At 39.1% G+C, this 24,117-nt stretch overlaps 2 protein-coding genes across 2 annotated transcripts; both read right to left on the bottom strand.

Annotated features, from left to right (window-relative positions):
* Window positions 1-847: 847 nt before the first annotated feature.
* On the bottom strand, window positions 848-14,756 carry LOC115369687 (uncharacterized). Its single transcript, XM_030066359.1, has 21 exons — window positions 14,637-14,756; window positions 13,436-13,689; window positions 13,022-13,170; window positions 12,705-12,836; window positions 12,320-12,481; window positions 10,726-10,837; window positions 10,447-10,589; window positions 10,075-10,231; window positions 8,694-8,797; window positions 8,130-8,225; window positions 5,754-5,827; window positions 5,388-5,504; window positions 4,994-5,121; window positions 4,668-4,816; window positions 4,165-4,290; window positions 3,568-3,729; window positions 2,294-2,480; window positions 2,041-2,171; window positions 1,743-1,908; window positions 1,040-1,143; window positions 848-951 (listed from the first exon to the last, which is right to left on the bottom strand). Exons 1-21 carry the CDS (start codon window positions 14,754-14,756, stop codon window positions 848-850), a joined length of 2,877 nt encoding a protein of 958 aa, XP_029922219.1.
* A 776-nt stretch (window positions 14,757-15,532) lies between these two features.
* mmp20b (matrix metallopeptidase 20b (enamelysin)) lies at window positions 15,533-23,075 on the bottom strand. The gene is made up of 10 exons (XM_030067953.1): window positions 22,947-23,075; window positions 21,978-22,216; window positions 20,012-20,160; window positions 19,670-19,795; window positions 19,425-19,583; window positions 19,160-19,331; window positions 18,661-18,794; window positions 18,386-18,542; window positions 16,412-16,515; window positions 15,533-15,633 (listed from the first exon to the last, which is right to left on the bottom strand). The coding sequence occupies exons 1-10, from the start codon at window positions 23,073-23,075 to the stop codon at window positions 15,533-15,535; spliced, it is 1,470 nt and encodes a 489-aa protein (XP_029923813.1).
* Window positions 23,076-24,117: the final 1,042 nt, after the last annotated feature.

The raw sequence follows: 24,117 nt of genomic DNA, 5'->3' as shown, positions 1-24,117 counted from the left end.
CTGCTGTGTGCACACATGCAATACAACACTATAAAATCCTAAATTGTATTTGCACGTGCTTGAAAACAGCGGTGACTCAGGTCTCCCTGTACACCTCATCGCGTGGATCACCGAGCTAAACAACCCGTTTGACCGGTCCTCATTTTTAAAACTGCAGCTGCTGGAGTGCACGCAAGTCACATGAGAGTTATTGACAACAAAACCGTCCAGAGGTGAGGCACAGATGGTGTCAGTCTCCTCCACTCTGAGTGAACATGGCAAGATGGCACAATCAAATAAAAAAACAGCAGGCGAGTTGCATACTGCTGTTGCTCCAGGGCACGGTTAAAAAAAAAAAAAAGATGCCCAGGCAGTTTTACATAACTCTGTTTGAACATTTATTTGAATCTTTAGGCTATATTCAGAGGAGTTTACAATCGGGACAGAGCCATCTAAACAACTAATTACCGCTCAGGTTACAGCCCCAATTATGCAACTTCACTGATAGTAAATCAAACAAGCAGAAACCTTTCGGCACAAGAAATACAGTCACCCTCAATCCATTCATTTGCAGGTTCAAAACACACACGCACAAACAGCAGGGCAGAGATCATTTACAGAATTGATAGAATTGTATTTACCGAACGACAGCTCCCCAGTTAGACCCTGAATCTTTTCATTCCTGTTAAATCAACAGCCAAGCGTAGGCTACACTGCACCTCTGGCAGGTTTCAGAGAACTGATCACTATACAAGAATAAGCCCTACACATTACTGCGAAGCTTTGATTCATGTTGATGGGATTCCGTCCAAAGACAAGTTATATTTTGGACTTATTGAACAGAAGGCCTTGCGTCTTCCACGAGGCCTCAGTAACAGTTGAGCCAGCCATAGTTGAGGAGAACTCGATTCACTCTCTTGTACGGCAGGTAGAACTCACTCTGCCGTGGGCCATTTGAGAAGTACAGGTAACCTACAGGGGATATTCACTTTATTAGTGTGTTGTTGGACTTATGTGGAATGAATTAGTTTGTTAACATGAGTGCATTTGAATTTCTCACCAAAATTCTCAAAGGCTGCGTCGACTTTGGAGCCAATGCCAGGGAAGTCCCAGTTGATGTTTCTCGGGTAGCCACTGTCCATTTGGTTTCTGCGCTCATCATAGCTGCAAAAGCATATCAGCTGTCTCATTAAATTATATTTTTTAAATGCGAACAGATTACTTTGTTATACTAACAGACCTAAAGAGAGACTAATGGAAATGCTTGCTTGTTAGTTATGCCTCACAAATATTTAGTATATCATAAAATAAAGCAAATTATTTTCAGAGCTAAAACAAAGCCACTGTCAGACTGTGTATAAACTTTTTTTTTTCCAATATGGGAGTGAAAATATGTCCCGTAATACTGTAATATTGTACAAAAAGCTAAAGGAAATGTTTTTCTATTAGGGTTAAATTAGGGAACAATGCTAATATAAATTTCCAAATGTGTAACTCCCATTTGGTTGCCAAAAGAATGATATATAAAGCTATTTTGGAGGGTTTCAAGTGTGAATGATTTTTATTCATTTATTTTTTTCTGGAAGGTAGCTTAAATTGATAAGAAAGTAGGACAGGCTTACATAAGCATTATGTTTCTGCCTGTGCCTTTTTCAGTCATTGCTTAACTCCCACTATTAATTATTCTCTGTACAGTATACTGTCTACTCTGTTTATACTTATTGTAATATTAATAATCTGAAAACACAACTTGTCACTCTCACCTCCAGTACTGCTTATTCACAAACATGAGTGTTTTGCCCGTGCTTGGCACATAGACAGCTGCATCCACCTTATTCACTGAGGAGGGGAGGCCAAGGTTAGTGATGGGCTTTGGATAGCCGGCCATTTTTGACTTTGTGTAAGCTCTTATGCCCCAGTACTGGCGACCTGTTGGGAAAAAAAAAATGGAAGCAATTATGCCATGTGGGAGCTTCACAGGAAGTGAATCAATCAGACCCGTGATATTTCATTGTGCATTTATATTCACTTAACTCAACAGCTGAACAGTTTCAAAATTACCTTCGAAAAGATGCACCAGGTCCTTGTATGGGACTTCATAGGCAGCATCCACCTGGTTGATCTGTGGCCATTTTGAGCTCACTTTAGTCAAACGGATTCCTCGGAAATTTGTACTCTTCCTCCAATAGTAACTGTTTATGAATAGCAAAAACAGAACAAAACCAAACAAAAAAGACAGATCAGAGAAACAATGTGTGCTTGAGTTCCACATATAAATGAGATCACCACAGAGGCACAAAGATGAAAAATGTACCCGCTTTTGAAGAAGTACAGGTCTCCCCTGACAGAGGTGGCGGCATCGAACACCAGGTCACGGCTGCACTGCTCATCTCGGGGGTTGGTTGGAGGGTCGGGATCCTCTGTTGGCTCCTCCGGCTCTGGCTCTGGCACAGGAGGTGGTTTGGGTTTCGGTTGTGCCGTGGGCTCAGGCCTACGACTGCCTGAATTCGTAAAATAAATGTTGACGTTTTTAAGTAATGACTGAGCATGATTATGAAACCAAGCAGTTACAAGCACTTGACAAAAAACACTGCCATTTCAGCAATCTGTGTGTCAGATCAAGTGGGTCATAGTGAAAGACTGTTCACTAAAACCCTTAACTCTTAGTTATCTTCAAACATATGTGTGGTGTGAGCATTAAGACAGTGATCATAAATGCCCGGAACCAAGCAATACTGACAGTGATTTCTTTTTATATGGTTTTATATAGTTTTATATGGTTCACTTTGTAATGGTCTGTGTTAAACTGAGATTCTAAACATAAATCAGCAAATTGAAACTGTAGTCTCCTCTGATCTCCATTCCTGAAAATGCCGCGACACCAGTCATTGCCCACCAGCATTGTTAATGAATTGTTGATACAATGCAATACAGCAACTTTCAGTGTAAAACAAGGACTTTGGCAACACCACTGCCTTTTTATATGGTTTTATATAGTTTTATATGGTTCACTTTGTAATGGTCTGTGTTAAACTGAGATTCTAAACATAAATCAGCAAATTGAAACTGTAGTCTCCTCTGATCTCCATTCCTGAAAATGCCGCGACACCAGTCATTGCCCACCAGCATTGTTAATGAATTGTTGATACAATGCAATACAGCAACTTTCAGTGTAAAACAAGGACTTTGGCAACACCACTGCCTTTTCCATTGCAATCACCTCCGTAGATGTTCTAACCATTTAGGACTACATCCAAATTAGCAAAAAAAAAAAAACAAAAAAAACAATGCAACGGCTGGATTCAAAAACAATTAGTTTTTGAATTTCGGCAAACTGAATTGAGAGGCAGCAAGTCACCCAATCAGAGCTTGGTGAGTAATCTGGTGCTAGTAAATTTTTACAATTCCTGCAAACTACAGTATCAGCATAGTGATTAACAGGTCTGTTGTTCACTGTTTGGGGAAAACTAGTTTCTGTCTTATCAGCAGCATTCTGGCACACTTGATAAATGTGAACCCTTTGTTTAAATTGATCATTAAATTAAATGAATCATCATCATCGTCATGGGGTCAAATGGGTTTCATTACCATACAGGGCTTGAACCCCACGCCTGTCGTCATCTGGCAGCTTGTATCCGTTTGTGTTGACGTACTGATAGGTGGGGAACATCAGGGCGCGTCTGTCCCGGGAGTGATCCAGGCCCAGGGCATGGCCAAACTCATGAGCCGCCACCAGCAGCAGATTCACACCTAATTACAATCACAGTGACATTTAATAAGACAAGGCTCAAAGATGGAAAGATGGTCAGGTACCATGCTGATTTCATTCAAAAGACATCGGATTCTGAAGTAATTTTCAACAAGAGGCAAATTCAGGTCAATCAGTGACCCTTCTCTATGCATGTGTGACATCAGCCTTGCCCCAATGATGTACAGCATTTAAGAATAAAAAAAAAAAAAATGATTCCTGGTCTTTGTTGAGCAGCATCTACTTAACTGAAAGAAGGAAAAGTTATATTAATCTGAAAATTCAACTTGAACAAATCCATGCGCCTTAGTTGCAGATTTACACAAATTAAAGTAATTATACACCATTGTAATAATTTCAGTGAGATACAGTTCCTTTAGTATCTCTGGTAAGGGCAGCTCCACTTTTGCGAAAATGACGTGGCAGAGGACCCTTACCTCTTCGGGTTAGAGTCCATGTTTCATCATCATCAAAGTGTGTATCCCCTCCTTGTCCCTGTCCAGGCGAGTTAGCGTGGGCCAACACACCATTTGGTCCATCAAAAGGGTAAAAGTCCCCGTGATCTGTTTTAAGACAAAGGAGATAATGTAATCAGTAGCTTCTTTGAATGTATACTTGAACACAAATGCATTGACTCTTGAGTCTTGAGATTGAGTCACTTGTATTGAAAAGGCAATTCCAGGACAACATGTAGATTTAGGAAAGCAATCTGATTGGTCAAATATGTATTCCAACTGTATAAATCATTCATTAAAAAGTGAGTACAGCTGACATTGTTGGTGTAACCATAATCACAAGACAGAATAGTAAACATAGTAATGTTGTTATCACTCAAATAAGTCAAACAAAACAATGCTCCTATTTTCTGCATGTTTTTCAATCTATTTCCTGTGAGAGGTTCTGTATGCATGTCAAGACCCCCCGCTTCATCTAGACTCACATCCACCCTTGAAGAGGATCATGATGTCAGCCGTGCCACTGTAGATCTGTTTGAAGTCCAGCGGGATGACGTCGCTGTACAGCTGGAAGGCCTGAGCAATGGTTGCATCCACCTGCCTCTGACTGAGATCTGAAGTGTACTGCGTGATCCTGTTCAAACCAGGTCATGATGGTTTAATGCAGGATAGAAATTATATTTATGCTCACCTTAGACTGTACATTGGCAGCCGAGAGCTCACTATGCAGAGGTACAGGTGTGCACCGTATTAATAGCAGTATACAGGTTGAAGGAGAAAAGCGGTATGCAGTGACAGTGGGTGACAGTACCTGTAGGTAATCAGCCTCTTGGTCCATTTGGGTCTCCCAGGGAAGTGTCCATATCGGCTGATGTCTGACACACCACATCTGGGTGCTTTCATCACCTCCACAGTTTCATTATCCAAAATACCAGTCACCTGGTGGTCAGTGGAAGAAGGTGATGTCAGACAACCACTACATAAAGATCTACATGTCTTTTTTTATTGCCCTTTTTGATAGAAAAAATGATTAAAATTAGATATACACCATTTGAAAAACGTGCTTCATGGTAGCTTCAGTCACAAAACAGTAAAGGATGTATTTTTCAGTGTTTTTCTTCAAATATTGTTCTATGACTGCCTTTTGAAATGACATGCAACAGCCTATGATTCAACTTCCAGAGATCTCAGTTCATCATCATTACCTCCAGGCCGAAGAAAGCCTGCATGGCCTCTAGACTCTCGCTGAGCGAGGACTTGGTGATGCTTCTCGTTGAGGAGTTGGTCATCCCAATATCAGTGTAGAACTGAGAAAGGTATTGCTGATATCCAGAGAAAGAAGATAGTTTTTAGTTTTAATGGGATAGTTTTTCTCAATCACATGTAAACTGAATTATAGGAAACAACACTCTATCCATGTCTCAGCTTCCTAAAGGCTGAAACAGATTGTGTAACCTGTTTCATGTGCAGCTCCTACCAGTGACTTGAATTAGAATTAAAGGTGAACACAAACTGGATACAATCTATCTTGTTGAAAGTTCCTAAATTTCTCTAAAAGTTCGGTGCATTACCTCAGCCAGTTCTTCATCTTCTGGTGAAGCTGATGCTCTGTTGCTGCTTGTCACCTCTGGAGCAGTGGTGGGAGCTGCATGGCATAGAGCTGAGCAGGCCAGCAACACTATCCCAAAAGTAGTGAGTGAGCCCATTTTGTGATGTATAGCTTTCTTTCTCTTCATCTACCTGCTTATATAGTTTACCAAGATAGCCTGAGGTGTGTATTGTTCCTGTAGAACTTGAACGAGTTGCCAAAGAAGTGTCCTCTGGAGCATTCCAGGGAGTGTTAGGACAAGCCCCTGTGCTAGAGGGGAAGGGGTGAAAAGAGTGGCCCCTCTGATAATAAAGTGGGAGGAGTTCTTATTTTCCAGTGCTAGGAACAGGAGGAACTGGTGCATGGTTCAGTTGAGTTTTATGTTGCTGTCATTTCAATTTATTTTTTTAAAGCAAGATGTTAGCAGCTTTCAGGGTATCATTATCCCACTTGCACAACTTCCTTCAACATCTTCCTCTTTTCTGTCTGTGTCATCACAGTGTATGCCCAAATTAATAAATCAATGTAGACTAATTCTGACTAAATTTGACTTACACCAGCCAAAATTACAAAGTGGAGCTTTAACAGAGAAGAGCGTCCCTTCAGCCTTCAACTGAAACCTTGTAGCTGTGATTAAAGACAGTTATGATATCAGGTGTCAGTGCAAAGGGGAAATGTTCTCTGCAGACAGGATGCTGCTGCTTAAATGGTTACATATAGGCCTCACTTTCCGACGGGACAAAAGTCTGGAGGGCAATAATGAAACTCTGCAGAAGAAAAATAAGGAAATAAAATTTTATTGAAATAAAATGTGATGCATCCTAAACACATTGCAGTCTACAGTATAATCAAGGTTATTTGTACCAGACACAAACATCAAGTGGTTATCCTACATCAAATGAACATGCAATCTTACTCACTAGCCTAGTGATGGAAATACACCTCCCTGCATCTCTAAAGCTGAACTAGTTAAATAACACACCTTGTGTCTGAATGATGAGTAAAAATAAATTTATAAAAATGAGATATTAGTTGTTTCACAGGCTCCGATCTATGCAGCTATCAAATAATCCATCCATGTGCTGGGTGCAGTGATTACTAACTCTATGCTGCCAATCAAACTCAACAGCCTTTCTTCTATAGCGTATGGTCAACATGTGGCGTAGAATTAATATGGAATGGTAAATGGACTGCATTTCTATAGCGCTTTTCTAGCCTACTGACCACTCAAAGCGCTTTACAATGTTTTGCCTCACATTCACCCATTCACACACACATTCACACACTGATACGGAAGCCAGTAGAAAATTTTGTAGCACAGAACATGTCAACTATGACAAAAAGAAAAAAAAAATCAGAGTTTCAAATTCAAAACTGTGGAAAAAATTCAGAGTTCTGAATTTCAAACCCAACACAAGCAAGATAAAAAAAAAAACAAAAAAACAAAAAAAAAAAAACAACAACTAATAATTCTGAGTTATAAAATCAGAACGGTGACTGTGCATCCTTCAAACCAATTTTTAAAACTTTGAGTCACTGCTCAAATCATGTTGTTTGCTCAGCCGGATCCACTTCATTCATTTTGGACAAGAACTCTTGTGGTAAAGCACTCATTCTTGCCACAGGGAAAGTGTTGACGCATCAAACATGGAGGATCTATTACTCTTGGATGGAGCAGCAAATACCACTATATGGGTAGTATCACTTTAATTAAGTCAACGCTGCAGATGCTGGAGGGTATATTTCCATCATTTCACAGCCGTTAAGCTGGTGCCTGCACTGATCTAGCTCGGTTAGCAAGCGGCCTTTTGGTATTGTTACACTGGATGCACAGGAATTAAATTGATATTGATCTTCTCCTAAGATTCCAGAAGAGAAGACAGAAAAGCAAATCACCAAAGCAGTTGTTTGTTTTATTTTAGATATATGTCTAAGTCTCATTTAGTGAGCTACCCTGGCTTGGGTGTAAAATTTAGAAGCAACAGACATAAGTGCAACAGTTAAATCCACACCCCAAATGCAAGAGCTTTGTATTTGATAAAGACACAAGTACTTTATACATGCTTGCACATGAGATGTATTGGCACCATCGTACCCCAGAGGGACTTCAGGGATGTAAGCAACTGCCTGAAGAAAAAGCAGGTACATACTTGCTTTAAAGATGAATGTAATGATCCAGTTTCAGACGTGACAAACATTGTAATGGGATCTTTCAGTCTAACACCTCCTGTCTTTGTTTTTTCTACATTTTCCCTTACAGAATTTCACTTGATTACCTGCATGACATACAGCGAATATGTATTTTCTGCAACTAATCATTTAAACCTGTTGCCCCGCCATCACTGCCGACCGTATCAACACCCCAGCCAGGCATTCGCTGAAATCACATTCACCATCCGGTTTTGCCTCAAGTCATACTGGTAGGCTTTTGATCCACTGAAGAAGTAGATGCTACCTGTGAACAGACAACCATGCAAGCATTAATTTTCCAAATTACAAAAATATGCAAAGGCGTGTGCAATGTGCTGAATTATGAGGTGTGTATTCTCCCCTCATGTTGTGTTTAACTAGAAATGAAACGTGGACACAAAAGCTGAGCTGTATTTGGTATGATTTCTACTCGACGAATTACGTTGTGGTTTAACTGGGTTTAATACTATTAATTTGTTGTTGATGTGCTTATTTTTACTTGGGCTACACCCTGCCTATATTTGTCAGATTAAATTATCAGCTACAACACTGAATTCACAGCACTGTGCTATGATTTTCCGTATTATCCTCTGTGGCAAACCCCACCATTTGCCACCTACGTACGATAAAACAAGCTATATAAACAATATTTCTATTGTATTCTAATTGTATCCTGTCGCTTGGCTCTACATTATACAAACGTGATGAATAACGACACAGTTGCCTTTCTTACCATGCAGCTCAAACCCAGCATCCACTCCTCTTAGGACGCCTGGCCAGTCCATCTGGATCAGTCTGGGAAAGCCTGAGTCCATCCTTCTTCTGTGTTCATCATACCTGGGAATTGAAATACATTCAAATATAGCTAAGCATATGCTAGAGTGTTGTCGAACCAGGATTAGTGCGGTTTTACAATTTCCAGGTGTTATTTTTATTTTCAAATGTTATTTTACTACTTTGACCCTGACCTCCAGACATACCAGATATGTCCTGCTGACTTACAGGGAAAATGATAAACAAAACAGGGAGATATTTTCTGTTTGATGTAATGGTGCAGCTATAAAAGACCAGCAGTTTGGTTTTGATTATTTCACAATATAAATTGTATGTGCCTTCAGTGCAGCATTACAACCAGCAGACACAGAATATGGATATGATGTTGTTGTACTATGTGTTTTTTCTTTTTTCTTTTTTTTTTCTTTCTAACTTTGAAGTTTGTTACGGGGAAATTTTAGGAAAAATAAGGATTTAAATGGTTAGGGTTTTCTTTTTCAGCATGGCAGTGTTACCAGATTTGAATTTTATTATTATTTCTCACAAATGTTGAGCATTAGTTTAATTTTGCCTCCAGTCAAAGTATAAATTAGTTAACCTGGTCCATTCATTTCTCCTAAAATGTCTGACCTTGACTATTCTGACTTGTGTCTGTGCAAATTTTTTCATGAGATGTGTTTTCACAATCCTCTACTGAAGGTGGAGGTGGCTGTGCACATCCCTAAAATCTGAGATTAAGACGGACACTGGGCCTGCTTGATTTGGTACGGCACAAATCCCTCAGCCGACCCAACTGACAGGGTGTTGCTCTGCATATCATTAATATCAGCCCATCCAGTCACTAGAGCGTTTTATTTCCAAAAAAAAAAAAAAAAAAATACATGGATAGATTGTCAAATTCGATACAAGTTACTGGCCGGAGTGCCAGCAAGCAGGGGGGTGGGTGGGGACTCTGCATGTTCATAGATACATGCATACTTTATGTTATATAAGTTAAATTATGAGATAAGTTATATCATTCCTGTTTGAAGGCATGAAGGGATGTTTTTCATGGGAAACAAGTTCTAAAAAGTAATACTATTTAACAGAAATTATTTTTTATAGGTTTAATCAGTAGCTGGAGTGTGACATTAATTTGTATGGCAATGGTCAGAAGGCATCAAAAAATCACTAGGTGGCAGTCTAACTATTTGGTGGTGGGATACTGCCTGTTTTATTCAAGGAGGCCTAATTGTACAGGTAGGAGGCATTGAGGGATACTTTATTAAATTATTATTAAAGATATGGACAGATGCATTTTTGTGATGCATTCGAGCAAAGTTGGCACAGAACACATTTACCTGTAATAGAAAGCTCCCGTGAAGAAGAGTGTTTTCCCATATTGACTGACATGCACAGCGGCGTCAACCTGCTTGACTTTGGTGGGGAAGCCATACTCATAGATGGAGCCAGCATGACTGTTCATCTTAAGCTGTTGAACCACCCAATACTTACGACCTGGAAAAACATAGCCGTGTCACCGCATCTTGAAACATTTGAAAAACAGCATCATACCACAAGGGCCGCCAAGCTCAATGAGTCTCTTGCATGAAGTGCAACACTTAAGTTGCACAAGGCTGTAATTTGAGTGCAACATTGTGTTCTCCTACTGGAAATCCAGCTTTGTCATGCCGAGGCCTAAGTGATGCCTTGCAGACTGCCCATTACACTACCAGTGAATATGTACGCCACGCCTTTGGCTGGGATGTCATAAGCTGCATCTACGTGAGAGTTAATGCTCGGCAAATAAGTGCTGCTCGGCCCCTCTCTCAGGTAATTCCAGTAGGTCTTCCAGGTTGTTCTCATCCACATGTACCTGTGTTGAAACAAGTTAACGTGCACGTTTTAAACATTAACAGTACATGCATGTGAATCAAGTGTGACTTACATTTTGTTCAAGCATATTCAAACACCTCACTCAACCACACGATGCATACACCTGTAAAACATACCTGTCCTTAAAGAAAACAATCTCGTTTCCAATCACGGCTGCTGCATCGACAGAGAAGTCGGACTCACACTTTGTGGGGTTTTTTTGTGCCTCCATGGTGCTAGTGCGTTTACCTAGGAAACAATGCATATACAGTATATTTACAAGTAGCGTCCAAAAGTCTGAGTTCATTTATTTATAGAATCTAATGTTTAACCGAGTAAACACTTATTTTATTTAAGAAAATATTAATTGGAAATTAAAAAATAAGATCTTTTAGAAATGCTCATGTGAAGTTGAAAGATGTATGAGTAACACCATTTTCTAGGGTTGTGACAAACTGTTCTCACACCATATATTGTTTTGGTCTTTTAGCAACTAATAACCAGATATTGACTAAATTGATATGGACCTCTGAACATTAGGCTACTGTTGCCTCTGCCAGTCCTTTGAAAAAAGACTGATTGAATATTTATCTGTAAAATTATCCCAGCATAAACTTGCAGCTAAACTGAAAGCGTCTAATGAGACAGTACATTACAACATAGAGATATTCAGAAACCAAGTCATTTCCATCCTAAGCAAGACCAGGTATGCCTAAAGTGACCACAACATCTCAACATTCAAGCTAACGTCTTTATGTGACAAAAATAGCATCTGCATCCATGATACAGCTGAACAGGGAATGCTCCTCTCCAGCACAAGGACAGTCGAAAGACAATTGGCAAACTGTGAACTTAATGGGACAGTAGCAGTTTCCAAGCCACATCTTCGATGACAAAGCAAGCCTAAACATTTAACATGTACCAAACAAAACCAAAATTTCACTGTAGAGGACTGGAGGGAATCTTGTTAACAGATGAATCCAAGTATGACCTTCGATTGGAGACCTTACATATATTAGGAGACGCTCACGTGAGAGGTTGATGCAACAGTGCATGAAACCTACAGTTAATCATGGTAATGGAAATATCCAGTTGTGGAGATGTTTTGTCTATTATGGAGCATTTGGCTTGCACAGGATCAACTACACAGTGATCAGAGATGTACCATTCTGTTCTACAGAGGCATGCCATCCCTCCTGGCTTAAAGTTGAGCCGAACAGGACTCATTTCCAGCAGGACAGTGAGCATAAACGTGGATCAAAGCTACGCCAGGCCTAAGTGCAAGACTTAGCAAGGAAGTGCTGACTTGCATGGTTTTCCCTCCGCAGTCACCAGACCTCAATTCCACTGAACATCTTTAGGAACATTTGACAAGGGAAAGGCGAAACTTCCTGTAACATGATCAGCCTCTTTCTGGGACACTAAAACGAGCTGGGATAATGTGGATTCTCAGATTCTGCATGTTAAATTGATGCTGACACATTGTGATTAAAGCAAATGGTGGATATAGCAAATATTGAGAAAATAAATACATACAATCTCCTTTGAGACATATCAATAAATTGAATGTTTGCATTATTTTCTGATAAATTATGATGGAGAAAACCTCTTGGTAGAGGAGTCAGACTTTTGAATGTCATGATACCTCCATAATACACACCATGCCTTAAAAACTACACTTCCATTAGTATGATAGTGGTCATTGTACATTTTTTTTTACTTGTTACTCACCATACAGTGTTTGGATCCCAAGCACATCATCCTTTGGTAAAGTGTAATGGGCACTGCTGAAATACTTGTAATTGGGGTACATGAGAGAAGAGCGGTCTTTAGAGTGAGCTAAACCCAGTGAGTGGCCTAACTCATGGGCTGCAACGGTGAACAGGTTGTATCCTAAAATAACAGGCAACACATTCATCAGACAGATTCTTGTTTGTCCCCTGAAGGATGACATTGCAAGAAAAATTCATGATGACCAACAAGAAGCTGGTGACCACAAGAAGTTTTTAGGTCATGGCCTACATTTATTGTCCATGTTTCAATTGCTATCTGAACAAGGCTTCTGTTATAAGAGAAGAGAGGATGTTATTGAGAGGATGTTTCGATTACAACAAACCTTGCTTTTGTTTTCCTTTCATCCATGTTTCATCTTCATCAAAGTGCACATCCCCTCCCAACCCTTCTCCTGGCTCAAAGGCATGGGCCAGCACACCCTTTGGCCCGTCAAAGGGGAAGAAATCTCCATGCGCTTCAAAGGACCAGACAGATACCAGACAGAAAAAGGGTTTATAAGAGTGTCCGATGGACATTGTTAATTCAAAACATCGCATTACCTTCATCTTCTTTGGCATATCTTAAACATAACAAACTACTCTATTTTGCACTGCATGTATCTTAACCAACAAAACAGCTTCTCAAAAATTGAAGTCGTACTTCTTCGGACGAAGGAGATGTCAATATCAGCTTTGCCGTTGTTGACTTTGGTGAACGTCAGTGGTGCCGCATCACTCCAGATCTTCAGGGCTGAACGAAATATGCTTTCCACCTCCTCTCTCTTCATGTCTGGAGTGTATTGTACAATCCTGCATGCCATTGACAAAAGTGTATAACACAAACATGAAACATCTGGATTGATGAGTAAAGGAGACTTAAGTCCCAAAGCTACTAGGACAGGCACACATCCTCTGCAATATTAATGTAATAGATACATGAATAATTGGACAAAGTCTACCATTGCATGTTCCAATGAGCCCCTTTAGAGTAACTGAGTATTGCAGCTTTACTTTAAAAGAAACCGATGAAAACAGTAAGACAGACATGTTTCACAGGTAACACAGAACAGCTCACTTGTATGTGATATTGTGCTTCTTCCATTTTGGCTTTCGAGGGTAGAAGCTGAAGTTTTCCACATCTGGAACACCACACCTCGGCTCCCTCATTATATCCAGGGTTTCTTCATCCAGGTGGCCTGTCTCTTTCAGACCAAAGAAGTTTTGCATTTCCCTGATCTTCTCCTCCATGTCTGAACTGGACCTGACCCTTCTTCGTGCGCCTCCACTGCTGCTGTGGGGTTTCAGTTTGTAGAACATCCTGAGGTAGCCCTGGTTTTGAAAGGAGTTTAGGTGTGGGAGATACTTAAAGACTCTCACAGATCTCACTCTCTGATTGAAGTCTTATGATTTCTCCTATAAAGTTACCTGAAAGTTATCTGAATCATTTATGTCTTGTTATACATGTGCAGCAGATACTTCAGATACATCAGCGTGGTTTCCACTGTCATTCCAAACAGGACTTGCAAGGGCTTGTCCGTCGTTTGTGCAAGTGATGTTCCTTACATTTTAAATTATTACATTTTGTTGCCACTAGCTATGTTTTATACAAGAGCATACACATTTTATAGTACACTGTATATTCTCAGCTATGCTTGACGCAAGAGTAATGCCATAAACCCTAAATGACACTCCTGAGAAGACCTTGCTTATCACTGCAGACCGAAATTGAAGCTTTGTGAATACTTCATTTTAGATAGATAGGACAGTTACATGGAGCAAAAACAGATAGCAAGTCTCAGCTTGATGTTGTGGTTTGAGTTTGGCTTGCTGGCAAAAATCTGTTAATGGTATCTGCACAGAAATGTTTTACATTTTAGTCCGAGGCAAACTCAAATAGCCAAACTATATCATTATTTTGCTAAATGAAGTTACAACCTTAACACAGAATCATAGATCCATGATGAGATAAACTTATTTATGAATTATAGGTACCCTTTGCCATCACAGTGGGACTCAGGAAAGCCGTCTAATGCTAAACCCGCACCAAATCTATATTAATGTTAGAAAAAGAGTCTTTCTTGAATGAATGTGCAGTAACAAAACCGTGTGCATACACTTTTAAACGGTTTTACTTTAATATATCTTTACTGGATTCTTTACTGGAGCCTAAAATTCATTACTGTTTAATATAATTGCAATCTCTGTGAATTTTTTGTGATATTTGTTTGTTTCTTCATGGTTCTCTTACAAGTATAAAGTCTTTCAGAAACACAAACCTCAGCCAGCTCCATGTCCTCAGGACTCAGCCACTCATCCTGATCAATTGGTAACATCCACAAGATATCCACAAACATCAGAGAGCCCAGCACAGGTATCCATGTCCAGAACAACTTCATCTTTTAAATGAACGTCATAATAAGCTCATTTTCTTCTGCCTTCAGATATTATATACAAGCATTCCTGAGGTTATTGGGCAATCACATGGCCCAAAAGCCTTCAATCCTCTCTTTATGGCTGGGTCTACCTTCCCAAATTTTCTGGAGGTTTTGTGGTTAACACAATCTCAGTTGGTGTCTACACACTGTCTGACGATTTGCCATGTGTTCACACTGGGTTTTAGAGTACAGGAACTATTTGATAAAGCTGATGTTCGTCATTTGCTTGTAGACTCAGTTCTTGCAATAGATTTCAGATGAGGTTGGCATTTATGATTGGGCATATTGTAATTAGAAATCTCAACAAAAGCCCATTGGAGACTACTCTGTATATTCATGTATTCAGTTGATCAAAGAAATGTAGCTAAAGGTGAGGCAATCCTACAGTCTCAGTGTAAAATAATGTGCATTCATCAGCCTGTAATACAGGGACGATGTGTAGCAGATTTGCTGGACGGTTTTCAAATAAATTCACCACAGACGTGGATCTGGAACATGGGGATTATTATACTGTGCTGCAAATCCTAAAACCACACACACATATTATACCTTTTAAAGTCAATTTTTTATTGTGACAAAAAGAAAAGAAGAAAAAAAAACACTTTCAGATATTATAGATAAATAAATCTTCACTAAAAACTGAAAAAACACAGCTTTTATCTCAAGGTTTGCTATAATTAATTTAATAAATGTTATCATTAAATTTCTTCATTGCATCCATTGGATTTACAAATGTTTCAACATCCAAGCCAGGTATTTGCTTTCTCAGCTCCAACAATATGCTTGTGGGTGTAGTCGTACTTGTAGACTTGTGGTCCGATAAAGAAGTAGATGAAACCTAAGATGACAAAAAAGAAAAAAAGAAAAAGAAACAAATCATGAAGAAGCATGCAAGGTGCTTTGCATATAAAATGCATATAAAAACAGTACATAGTTTGTGCTGTGTTTATATGTTATTATTATATGTTATTATATGTTGCTATATGTTGTTTTGTTGTTGTTGTTAGTAGGTGTGGGTGTAATGGTGGTGATGAGTACTATGATGATAAGCTAATGATGAAAATGATAATGATAATAAGCACTGTCTGCATGTGCTTGCTGAAATTACAGTGTATCATTTTATGTCGCTTAAGTGATAAAGTGAGTAAATTACATATGTGAAATATAAATTACACAGGTCAAATGATTGAGGTGAACCTGATAATGACTCTGGTAACAATTTCAGAGCAACTCAACTGATGTTGCACATCTGTGAAACAGCATTCTTACTCCAGGAGTAATAATATGAATTGCAAAAGCCCCTAAAGGCACTGACAGAATTGCAGTACCTGCTAAAACTAAATAGGATTACTGCTCTTACTAAGCTCAGCATCAACCTGTCTGCCAGTTCTTGTTAAGCATATTAGGTGGTTTGCTGTGGAACATTTTCAGATTATAGCTTTGGGTGTTTTCCTCTCTATCACTGGCAATGTCGTCTGCTATCTAAACATCACATCCTGTAAATAAATGCACACTAAACAACCAGTGTAGGCTGAAAATATACATTGAGAAGTGAAAACAAAACAATACAAAACAAACCAAAAAAAACAAACAAACAAACAAAAAAAAAAGCTCACCCTCTTTATGAATGGCTGCACTTATTGTTGTGTTGAGTCCAGGGAAGTCCTCACTGATGAGTTTTGGGTAACCAATATCCATAATTCTTCGGTTTTCATTGTAACTGAAGAAAATATAAGATAAGCAGGGTATATCAGAAGAAATTACTTACAATCATCTAGGTCTGTCTTTTTTTCTAATAAAAAACAGTTGTTCAAAGTTGCTAGTATGGTCACGTCATCAAACCTCAAGTTCAAACTGAGCCCTTATTTGTCTGTGTGATGCCCAAATCCAGTTCAGATCAAAACCTTGTCTCTAATAAAATTTGTGGCTTGAAGCGTTACTTTTTCCTTCACTAACACAGCTTTTTGATAGCTTTGCACCCAATGTGCATGATGCGCATATAATTGCTCTCTTTGTACTCAGTTAAGCCTAAGCCAATTTGTTCAATGTTCAAGTCCAGTCTTGAGTGCCTTCTATATCTATGGTACCAATGTTTGTGGAAACCCCTTGCACACTTACCAAAGGCCAGTATTTCTATTTAACACAATTTCTTGGGATATTCAATTCCAACTCAAAACAGTAATTTATTGAGGCTAAATCAGTAGCAAAGTGTTTAAGTGTAAAGTGTAATTTATTTCCATTCCCTAAGCATCTCTCAAAGCAGCAGCTCATGATAAACCACAATTTTGGATGTGTGATATTGTGTTTTACTATTGCACAGTGCAGCAGTCTGGCCTCTTGTGCACTTGCAGAAAAAAAAAATATTCCCCAATCCTAAACTTGAGCATCCACACCCAAGCGCACGACTGACATACATGATCAGAATCAGCAAACCAGGTGCATCAGTAAATAGGAATGGGTCTCAAAGTGAGTGTGAAAGATGCTCAGTTAAAACCTTACCATCACCTGGCAGCTTTTGCCATTATGAGCACAGTCACAGGTCTGATGTTGACTCTGAGTCTCAGTCAAAGTCTCAGTCATCTACAATTGAGTCAGTGTAGAAATAAGAGTCAGGAAAAGTGAATCCAACCCAAAAGTCTGGAACCAACGCAGGCTTGCCATGGCTGATGCCCTTCTGGCTTGGTGCATGTTGAAGAATAGCAATTATTGAGACAAAGGAGTTTGTTGTAAGGTCACCAAAATGAAGAGGAATCTCCTTTGGGGAATATGAGTGCACTCATCAAATATCATGGCAATCTGCTAATTAGATTTAGTGATTTAGTAGCCAAAATTCTGAGATTTTGGCCTAAGGATGGCACTACAGGAAAAATCACAAGGTCAAAATTGAGATGAATCATCCTATTGGGGGAATGAACCAGTTTATCAAATTCCATGGTAATCCACCCAATAGATTCTGAGATAGAAAATTTGACATTGTGGCCTGATGCTGGTGCTAGAGGAAATTTCAGCAAATTACAGACTATCCATGAAAGCAGAAATGTGCTCTGTACAAGTCAAATGTTTGACCTGAGGATGGCGCTAGACTAGAACAAAGATCACAGGGCAACCACAATCAGTATGAACCAACTGCACTCAGCAAACATCACGGCAATCCACAAATTGTATTTGTTGATATCTTGTATGCAGAACAAGACACACCGACTCCTATAATTTGCCCTAACCTTAACCTCAGTGGGTTGGGAATTTCTTGTGTGCATAAATGGGCATTTCTCAATCTGTGTGGGTGTTTCTTGTATTGATGTGGGCGTGTGCCCCACTGCAAGGAGGTGTTTTGTACTAGCTGTAGGCTGCAGATGAGCACACTTGAAAATTCTGTGGCACCAAAACTGACAAGGTTCATCCTATGGGTTGTATGGATGTTCTCACTCAATTTATGGCAATCTGCACAATTTGAGATATGTTGCCCCATTAGTGTTGAACAAATGGATGGACAGACAGACACAGCCATCCGCCGACCCTGTCTGCCAATGGGCCAATAATAGTAAGAGATTCATTACCAATGGATTAGTGTTGTTTACATGTTATCTTACCTCCAGTAAATGTCATGGATAAAGAACAGGGTCCGTCCTGTTTTCACTATGTGTACTGCTGCATCAATGTCCTGAACCCAGACTGGAAAGCCAAAGTTGGTGAGCGGTTTAGGCTTTCCCTTAACAAGGGAGCCTTTCACTGTCCAGTACATGGATTCTGTCAAAATATATGAAAAAAGTCAGATTTCAAGTTCAAACTGATTTTTGTTTTTTCCATAAGTGACACGAGAGATTGATGCATTCTACAGTGCAGTTTATAGCAACAGGCTAGCTACCATGAATGAGGTAAGCGGTGGACCTGCGAGGCACCCAGAACGCAGCATCGATGCTGCTTTCAATCTTGGGCATAAAGTTGGTGATGGGACCTTCTTTGATGTCATATTGCTCGTTATGTTTAATCCAGAGATACCTTATTGGAAGATGATCATTATTTAGGTGAAAACATTTCAGATAAATGTGTATCACATTAGTAATAATAATGTTTTAATGCAGTACAGACACATTTTAACATGCTGATGCAACTACGAAAAATTATGGTTAAGAAACTGGGAGTTGAATTTAGAAATGAGATGTCCCTCTTCAGAGAATGATAAATGACCAAAACAAGATTTTTACATTGTAAAGCTTCATTTCCTAAGACTAATCCTTCAGAGAAAACTATATTTGTCAGAGCAGTTTAAGGACACTGAAAGATTAACATTAGATTTTTTCCAAAGAGGATCTATTGCTTTTTTGTTAATTAATTCTTCAAGTAAACAAAAATCATCAACAAACCCTTCGCTGAAAAAGAAGGTGGCATCCCCGACAGTGGACACTGCATCGAAGGTCACGTCCGGGGCACATTTGTTCTGCATTAGTCGAGGATACTGAGGCCCAGAGAGCCATGGGCTGTACTGAGAGCTCCAGCCGTACCTTGGAAAGTAATGTGGACGACCTCTGAGTGGACCTACAGTAACACACATCAGCAGACATTTAGATAGAGAGCAAGCAAGCAAGCAAGAAAGAAAGAAACAAAGAAAGAAACAAAGAAACTGTTTACCATATAGTGTATTGATATTTGCTACATCCTCTCTGGATAATAAACTGAGTGTACGGGGGTATTTGTAGGTTGGATACATCAGGGACTCTGGGTTTCTGGAGTGCTTCAAGCCCAAAGCATGGCCAAATTCATGCGCAGCTACCAGATACAGATTGAACCCTGCAGCACAGAGAGAATAATAAAAATCAAAAGTCAAATTCCTGCAGGACAAGAACTTGGAGAACAAAGGTGGCTCAGTTCAGTACCGTTTCCTCCAGTGGTCCAGTGCTCATCGTCATCAAAGTGTGTGTCGCCTCCAGTGCCCTCTCCTGGACCAAAAGCATGCGCCAGCGTTCCTCTGGGTCCATCAAATGGATACAAATCACCATGTGCTGAAGGACACAACATAAAATAGAAACCATAGGGAAAACATGTAACATCTATGCCAAAAGAAAATTACAAACCACTTCGACTAAAGAAATCTGAGGAGGTCACAGCAAAGGGCACAATGCTAATTTGGATGAAAATGTCCACTGAAATGTATACATGCATAAATCTGCCATAATATCTGCTATAGGTGTCCCATTTTAAATAAACAGGAAACTCACCATAGGACACAAACTCCACCATGATGTCAGCATTGCGGGTAGGCGATCGGACAAAAGTCAGACTGCTGGCTCTGGCCCAGACGCTGAGAGCTGACTCCACCAGAGAGTCCACGGTGCCGCGAGGCAGATCTCGAGTGTACCGCCCAATGCTGCAACAGCAACAAGGAAATGTCATGTTATGTAGCCAAGGTTTGATGAATGTCATTCTAAAAGCAGGCGTCCACTGCTTGTATTCTTCATCCTTAAAAAAAATGATGGATAGCAAAACATTAAAACAATTTGAGGTACTTTTTAAGGGACAGTAGGGAATCTAAAAGACCTTGGCTGACAAAACATTTACAGGCAAGATCCACTCATATTCTCAACATACTGTATGAACATGGAAGCTGCTGCAAATAAACTCAACATTTCTGAACAAGGGACAACTTTTTCAGGACTTTTCAACTTTTTTATGACAAGTTTTCCTCTATTACACTTCTGTTCCACTTAGCTTAGATGAAGCTGTTGATCACAGAATATTGTATAGAATTGACTTTAAAGTAGGTTGTTGTCATTGTGGAATACCTCAGATATTCACAAAAGCCTGCATCTCAAGCCCTAATAATTTGTGCCAGTTCCACATCTAAGCCAGAGGCATTAGTGGTTGTTGTTCCATGACTCAAAATGTCCATGTATAATTCCTTTAAAGGACCATTCCAATGATTTTGAAAGTCTGGCAAATTTATTACAATTTAGCTACATTTTACCTTGCAACAAACCATTTCTCAAATCATGCAGGGGCACTAAAGGTTTCACAGCATATAATCAAAATCCCTTAACAAGGCCTTCACCATTGAGAGCTGAGAGTTTGCTGTGTAAACGTTTCCAGGGAACTATTTTCCCATGAAGGGACCGTTTCACTCCACCCAAATTCAAGACATCAAAACACAACAGTGCTGCTGCTTTTAGGAAAATTACTGCCGATGACTTCATTATAATTATCACTGAACAATGTGGACAAAAGCACATATCACAGTATTTTTGACCAAACACCCTGATGTCGATATTGTTATGATATTGTAGGGATGACTATTGGTGCTTTCACAAAATATGTACCAGGAATGAGGAAAAAAACAATTCATGATTCGTGTTTTTTTTAATATATTGTCCTTAATTTATATTTTATATATATATATATATATATATATATATATATATATATACATATATATATTACATTAAATTAAAATTAAAATTATTACATAAAATAATTACATTAAATTAAAATTCAATTAAATTACAAGACATTAGTTGCATCCAACTAACCACAAATTTAATTCATGTAGTATGTGACATCATTGCTTTAGTGTTATTTATAATTAAATTTTCTTTGTTCATTTTATTAACTTTATTTTACTTACAATATCAAATGGCAATACTTCGAAAAATCACAGTTATCACAGAAATACATTTAAAGTCAGCAGCCAAGTATCGTGAACCCTTGTATTGCACACGTATGCCATATGACAGGTGTTGACAGGTACCAGATAAAATATTGATATATTGCCTAGTCTTCATTACAGTGATAGAATATCGGGGTGGAAAAAGTTTGAAGTCTCTGAAAGTTCATTTTCATACTTTAGTGGAATGACTGGAAACCAAAAAAAAAACAACAAAAAAACAAAAAACAGGAGGCTTAAGCCATGCATGATTTAAGCCATGCATAAAATAATAATAATAATAATAATAATTAAAAAAAAAAAAGAAATCTTTCCTGTAAACCTGAGTTTGTTTGTTTTTTTTTTTTTGTTTTTTTTTATACAGTTGGCACAGCTTGCATTTGCAGGACAACTCAGCTTGTTCATCACTCAGTCTTAGATTTGCATGTATTTAAATCAGTATTTCAGCCCTGCACTAGAGAGTAAAAGAGCAAAAGTTTCATCAGTATCTCTGCGTTTTGGAGCTGAACAGAGGTAAAAGTTGATACCTGTAGGTGATGACATTCTTGTTCCATCGTGTTCCCAGGTTGTGACTGTATTCCTCCACATCTGGCACACCACAGCGAGGGCTCAGCATCACCTCCAGGGTCTCTGAGTCCACAGCGCCTGTTGTGTTGAGCCCAAAGAACGCCTGCATGTCTTTTACCTTGGAGGTAAAGGAGGGCCAGCTCCTCTTCCTGCGCCCGAAAGGCTCCTTTTTCAGGTTGTAGTATCGCTTAAGGTATTCCTGTCAGCAGATTCAACATTATTGCATTTATCATATTGTGTTGAGGAGTGAGTGAAATCAATTGATCTTGTGCAGCTAAGTGAATACAAAGTATGCCAGGGTAAAAGGATTATTTCCCCCTGAGGCTACACATCCTGAATATTTATGCATTCCTGGTATTATAAAAATGGATAAAAGCATCCATTAAAACTGCATCTGTTAGTTTAATTCCTAATTTTTACATAAATGCATTAACCTTTTGGTGAACAGATGCACAGCACCAACTGTCCAGTACTTAGAGCCATACTTTGTCTTTTTCATTACATTTTTTTTTTTTAAATCCTTCTTCTTACAATAAGAATAAAAACCTGGCATGCAACATTAACACTGCAACTCACATTCAACCAACAACTACTATAACCATGAAAAATGATACAATTAAAATGACAAGAGCAAAAAAAAAATGGAGTAGCTGAAAAGAATCAGTAAAACCATACAGTGTAATTGCTACCGAGACACAGAGGGCAGTGCATTTATTTACCTCCGCCTCCCACCCACACAAAAAAGAACAGATAAAAACGTTATCTCAATATCTCACATGCAGGAGAAAATGGCAGCATGGACCCATGCAAATTAGTTTAGCCCTAATCCAGTATAATTTATGACAATTCACAGGTTTTGAAATTGTACAATAGATGCACTGTTACATACTCACATATCTCTAATGTAGCTCATGCAATTACGCACTTACTGTGGCGATCTTCAAGTCAGTCTGTGGTTCTGAGGAAGGAGACTTCTCTTCCTCCGGGATAACTGTGGGAGCCGTGAAACATGGACCAGGCACAACCAAGACCAGGGCACAGAAGCAAGAGAGCAACATGACATACATTTCACAGACTTAACACTACGGGAATTGTAGTGGCCTAGTTTAAACACAAGGAGTTGCAAGTTCTGGTTAATGAGAAAGCCTTTTAAATGGTTATTGTGACTCATACCACGCCAAAGCCAAGGAAGCCTCAGACAGTACTATGGAATTAGGGAGGGGTTTAGAGCCAAGGACAGCAAAAAGAAAAAAAAAAAAAAAAAGAAAAGAAAAAAGAAAGGAATGAAAATTTGAACATTTTATGTCATATATGTGTGCTCCTTTGACTGCATTTATATGCTATTCACTTTACAATTTCAATCTCAACACTTTAATTTCAATTTCAATATAAAGTGAGGACTGAAATAATGTGTTACCATCCAACTTTGCTAATAGCTGATGTTGTGATGGGTATAAGTCTCTAATACCCAGAGTGTTTTTGCTGGCAGTTTTTAGAAAGCAAGTTGCTGACTCATTGCTAATCCCGAAGAAATGGCGAAACCACCTACAGCATGCAGGGATATAAAAAGATTTACTCTGCATGATCTACTGTCATTACTGTCACTATGAATGTGGTCAGCAAAGAAAATTATGTTGATATTTCCACAGTCACAAACCAAGTAGCTGTGATAAATGAATTTCCTTCACAGGACTCCTGTGGAGAATGGCCACCTCATCTAAACCTCATCCAGACTGATGCAACACAATATGCTGGGCGGCACTGCCACAGTCCCACGCATTCTGCAAGCTCTCCCAAAATAACACCATCAAAATCCATTCTTGTCCTGTTTTAGCAAGTTCATGTAAGTTCTTTCAATGACAGAGTTCTCTGCAAAGGAACTGAAACTGACTCTAATTGTAGGGATACATTTGGGGCCTTCAAAAAAGAAAATGGCTGCCAGCCAGGACGGCTGGAGTGGGACGGGCGGTGCCTTGGTAAATTCAGGTTACAATTAGGGTTGATTGGGCGTTGTGGAGCTTTATGGGACCAAGAGCATTCCTTTACTAGGGGAACATGAGCTGACTTTTCCAGGATATATCATGCTCTTTCGCAGAAAGA

Source organism: Myripristis murdjan, chromosome 13 (assembly GCF_902150065.1).
Source record: "Myripristis murdjan chromosome 13, fMyrMur1.1, whole genome shotgun sequence".
Taxonomy (NCBI): domain Eukaryota; kingdom Metazoa; phylum Chordata; class Actinopteri; order Holocentriformes; family Holocentridae; genus Myripristis; species Myripristis murdjan.
This window is presented reverse-complemented; position numbering and strand designations above follow the sequence as displayed.

Coding starts and splice junctions, on each gene's coding strand:
- LOC115369687 (XM_030066359.1), bottom strand. CDS start 14,756: ATGAAGTTGTTCTGGACATGGATACCTGTGCTGGGCTCTCTGATGTTT. Junction 13,171..13,435: donor AAGCACAATATCACATACAA/GTGAGCTGTTCT, acceptor AATGGCATGCAG/GATTGTACAATACACTCCAG. Junction 5,122..5,387: donor AGGCTTTCTTCGGCCTGGAG/GTAATGATGATG, acceptor ACTGACCACCAG/GTGACTGGTATTTTGGATAA.
- mmp20b (XM_030067953.1), bottom strand. CDS start 23,075: ATGTTGCTCTCTTGCTTCTGTGCCCTGGTCTTGGTTGTGCCTGGTCCA. Junction 18,543..18,660: donor CACCGCTTACCTCATTCATG/GTAGCTAGCCTG, acceptor ATATTTTGACAG/AATCCATGTACTGGACAGTG. Junction 15,634..16,411: donor TGCAGCCATTCATAAAGAGG/GTGAGCTTTTTT, acceptor TTGTCATCTTAG/GTTTCATCTACTTCTTTATC.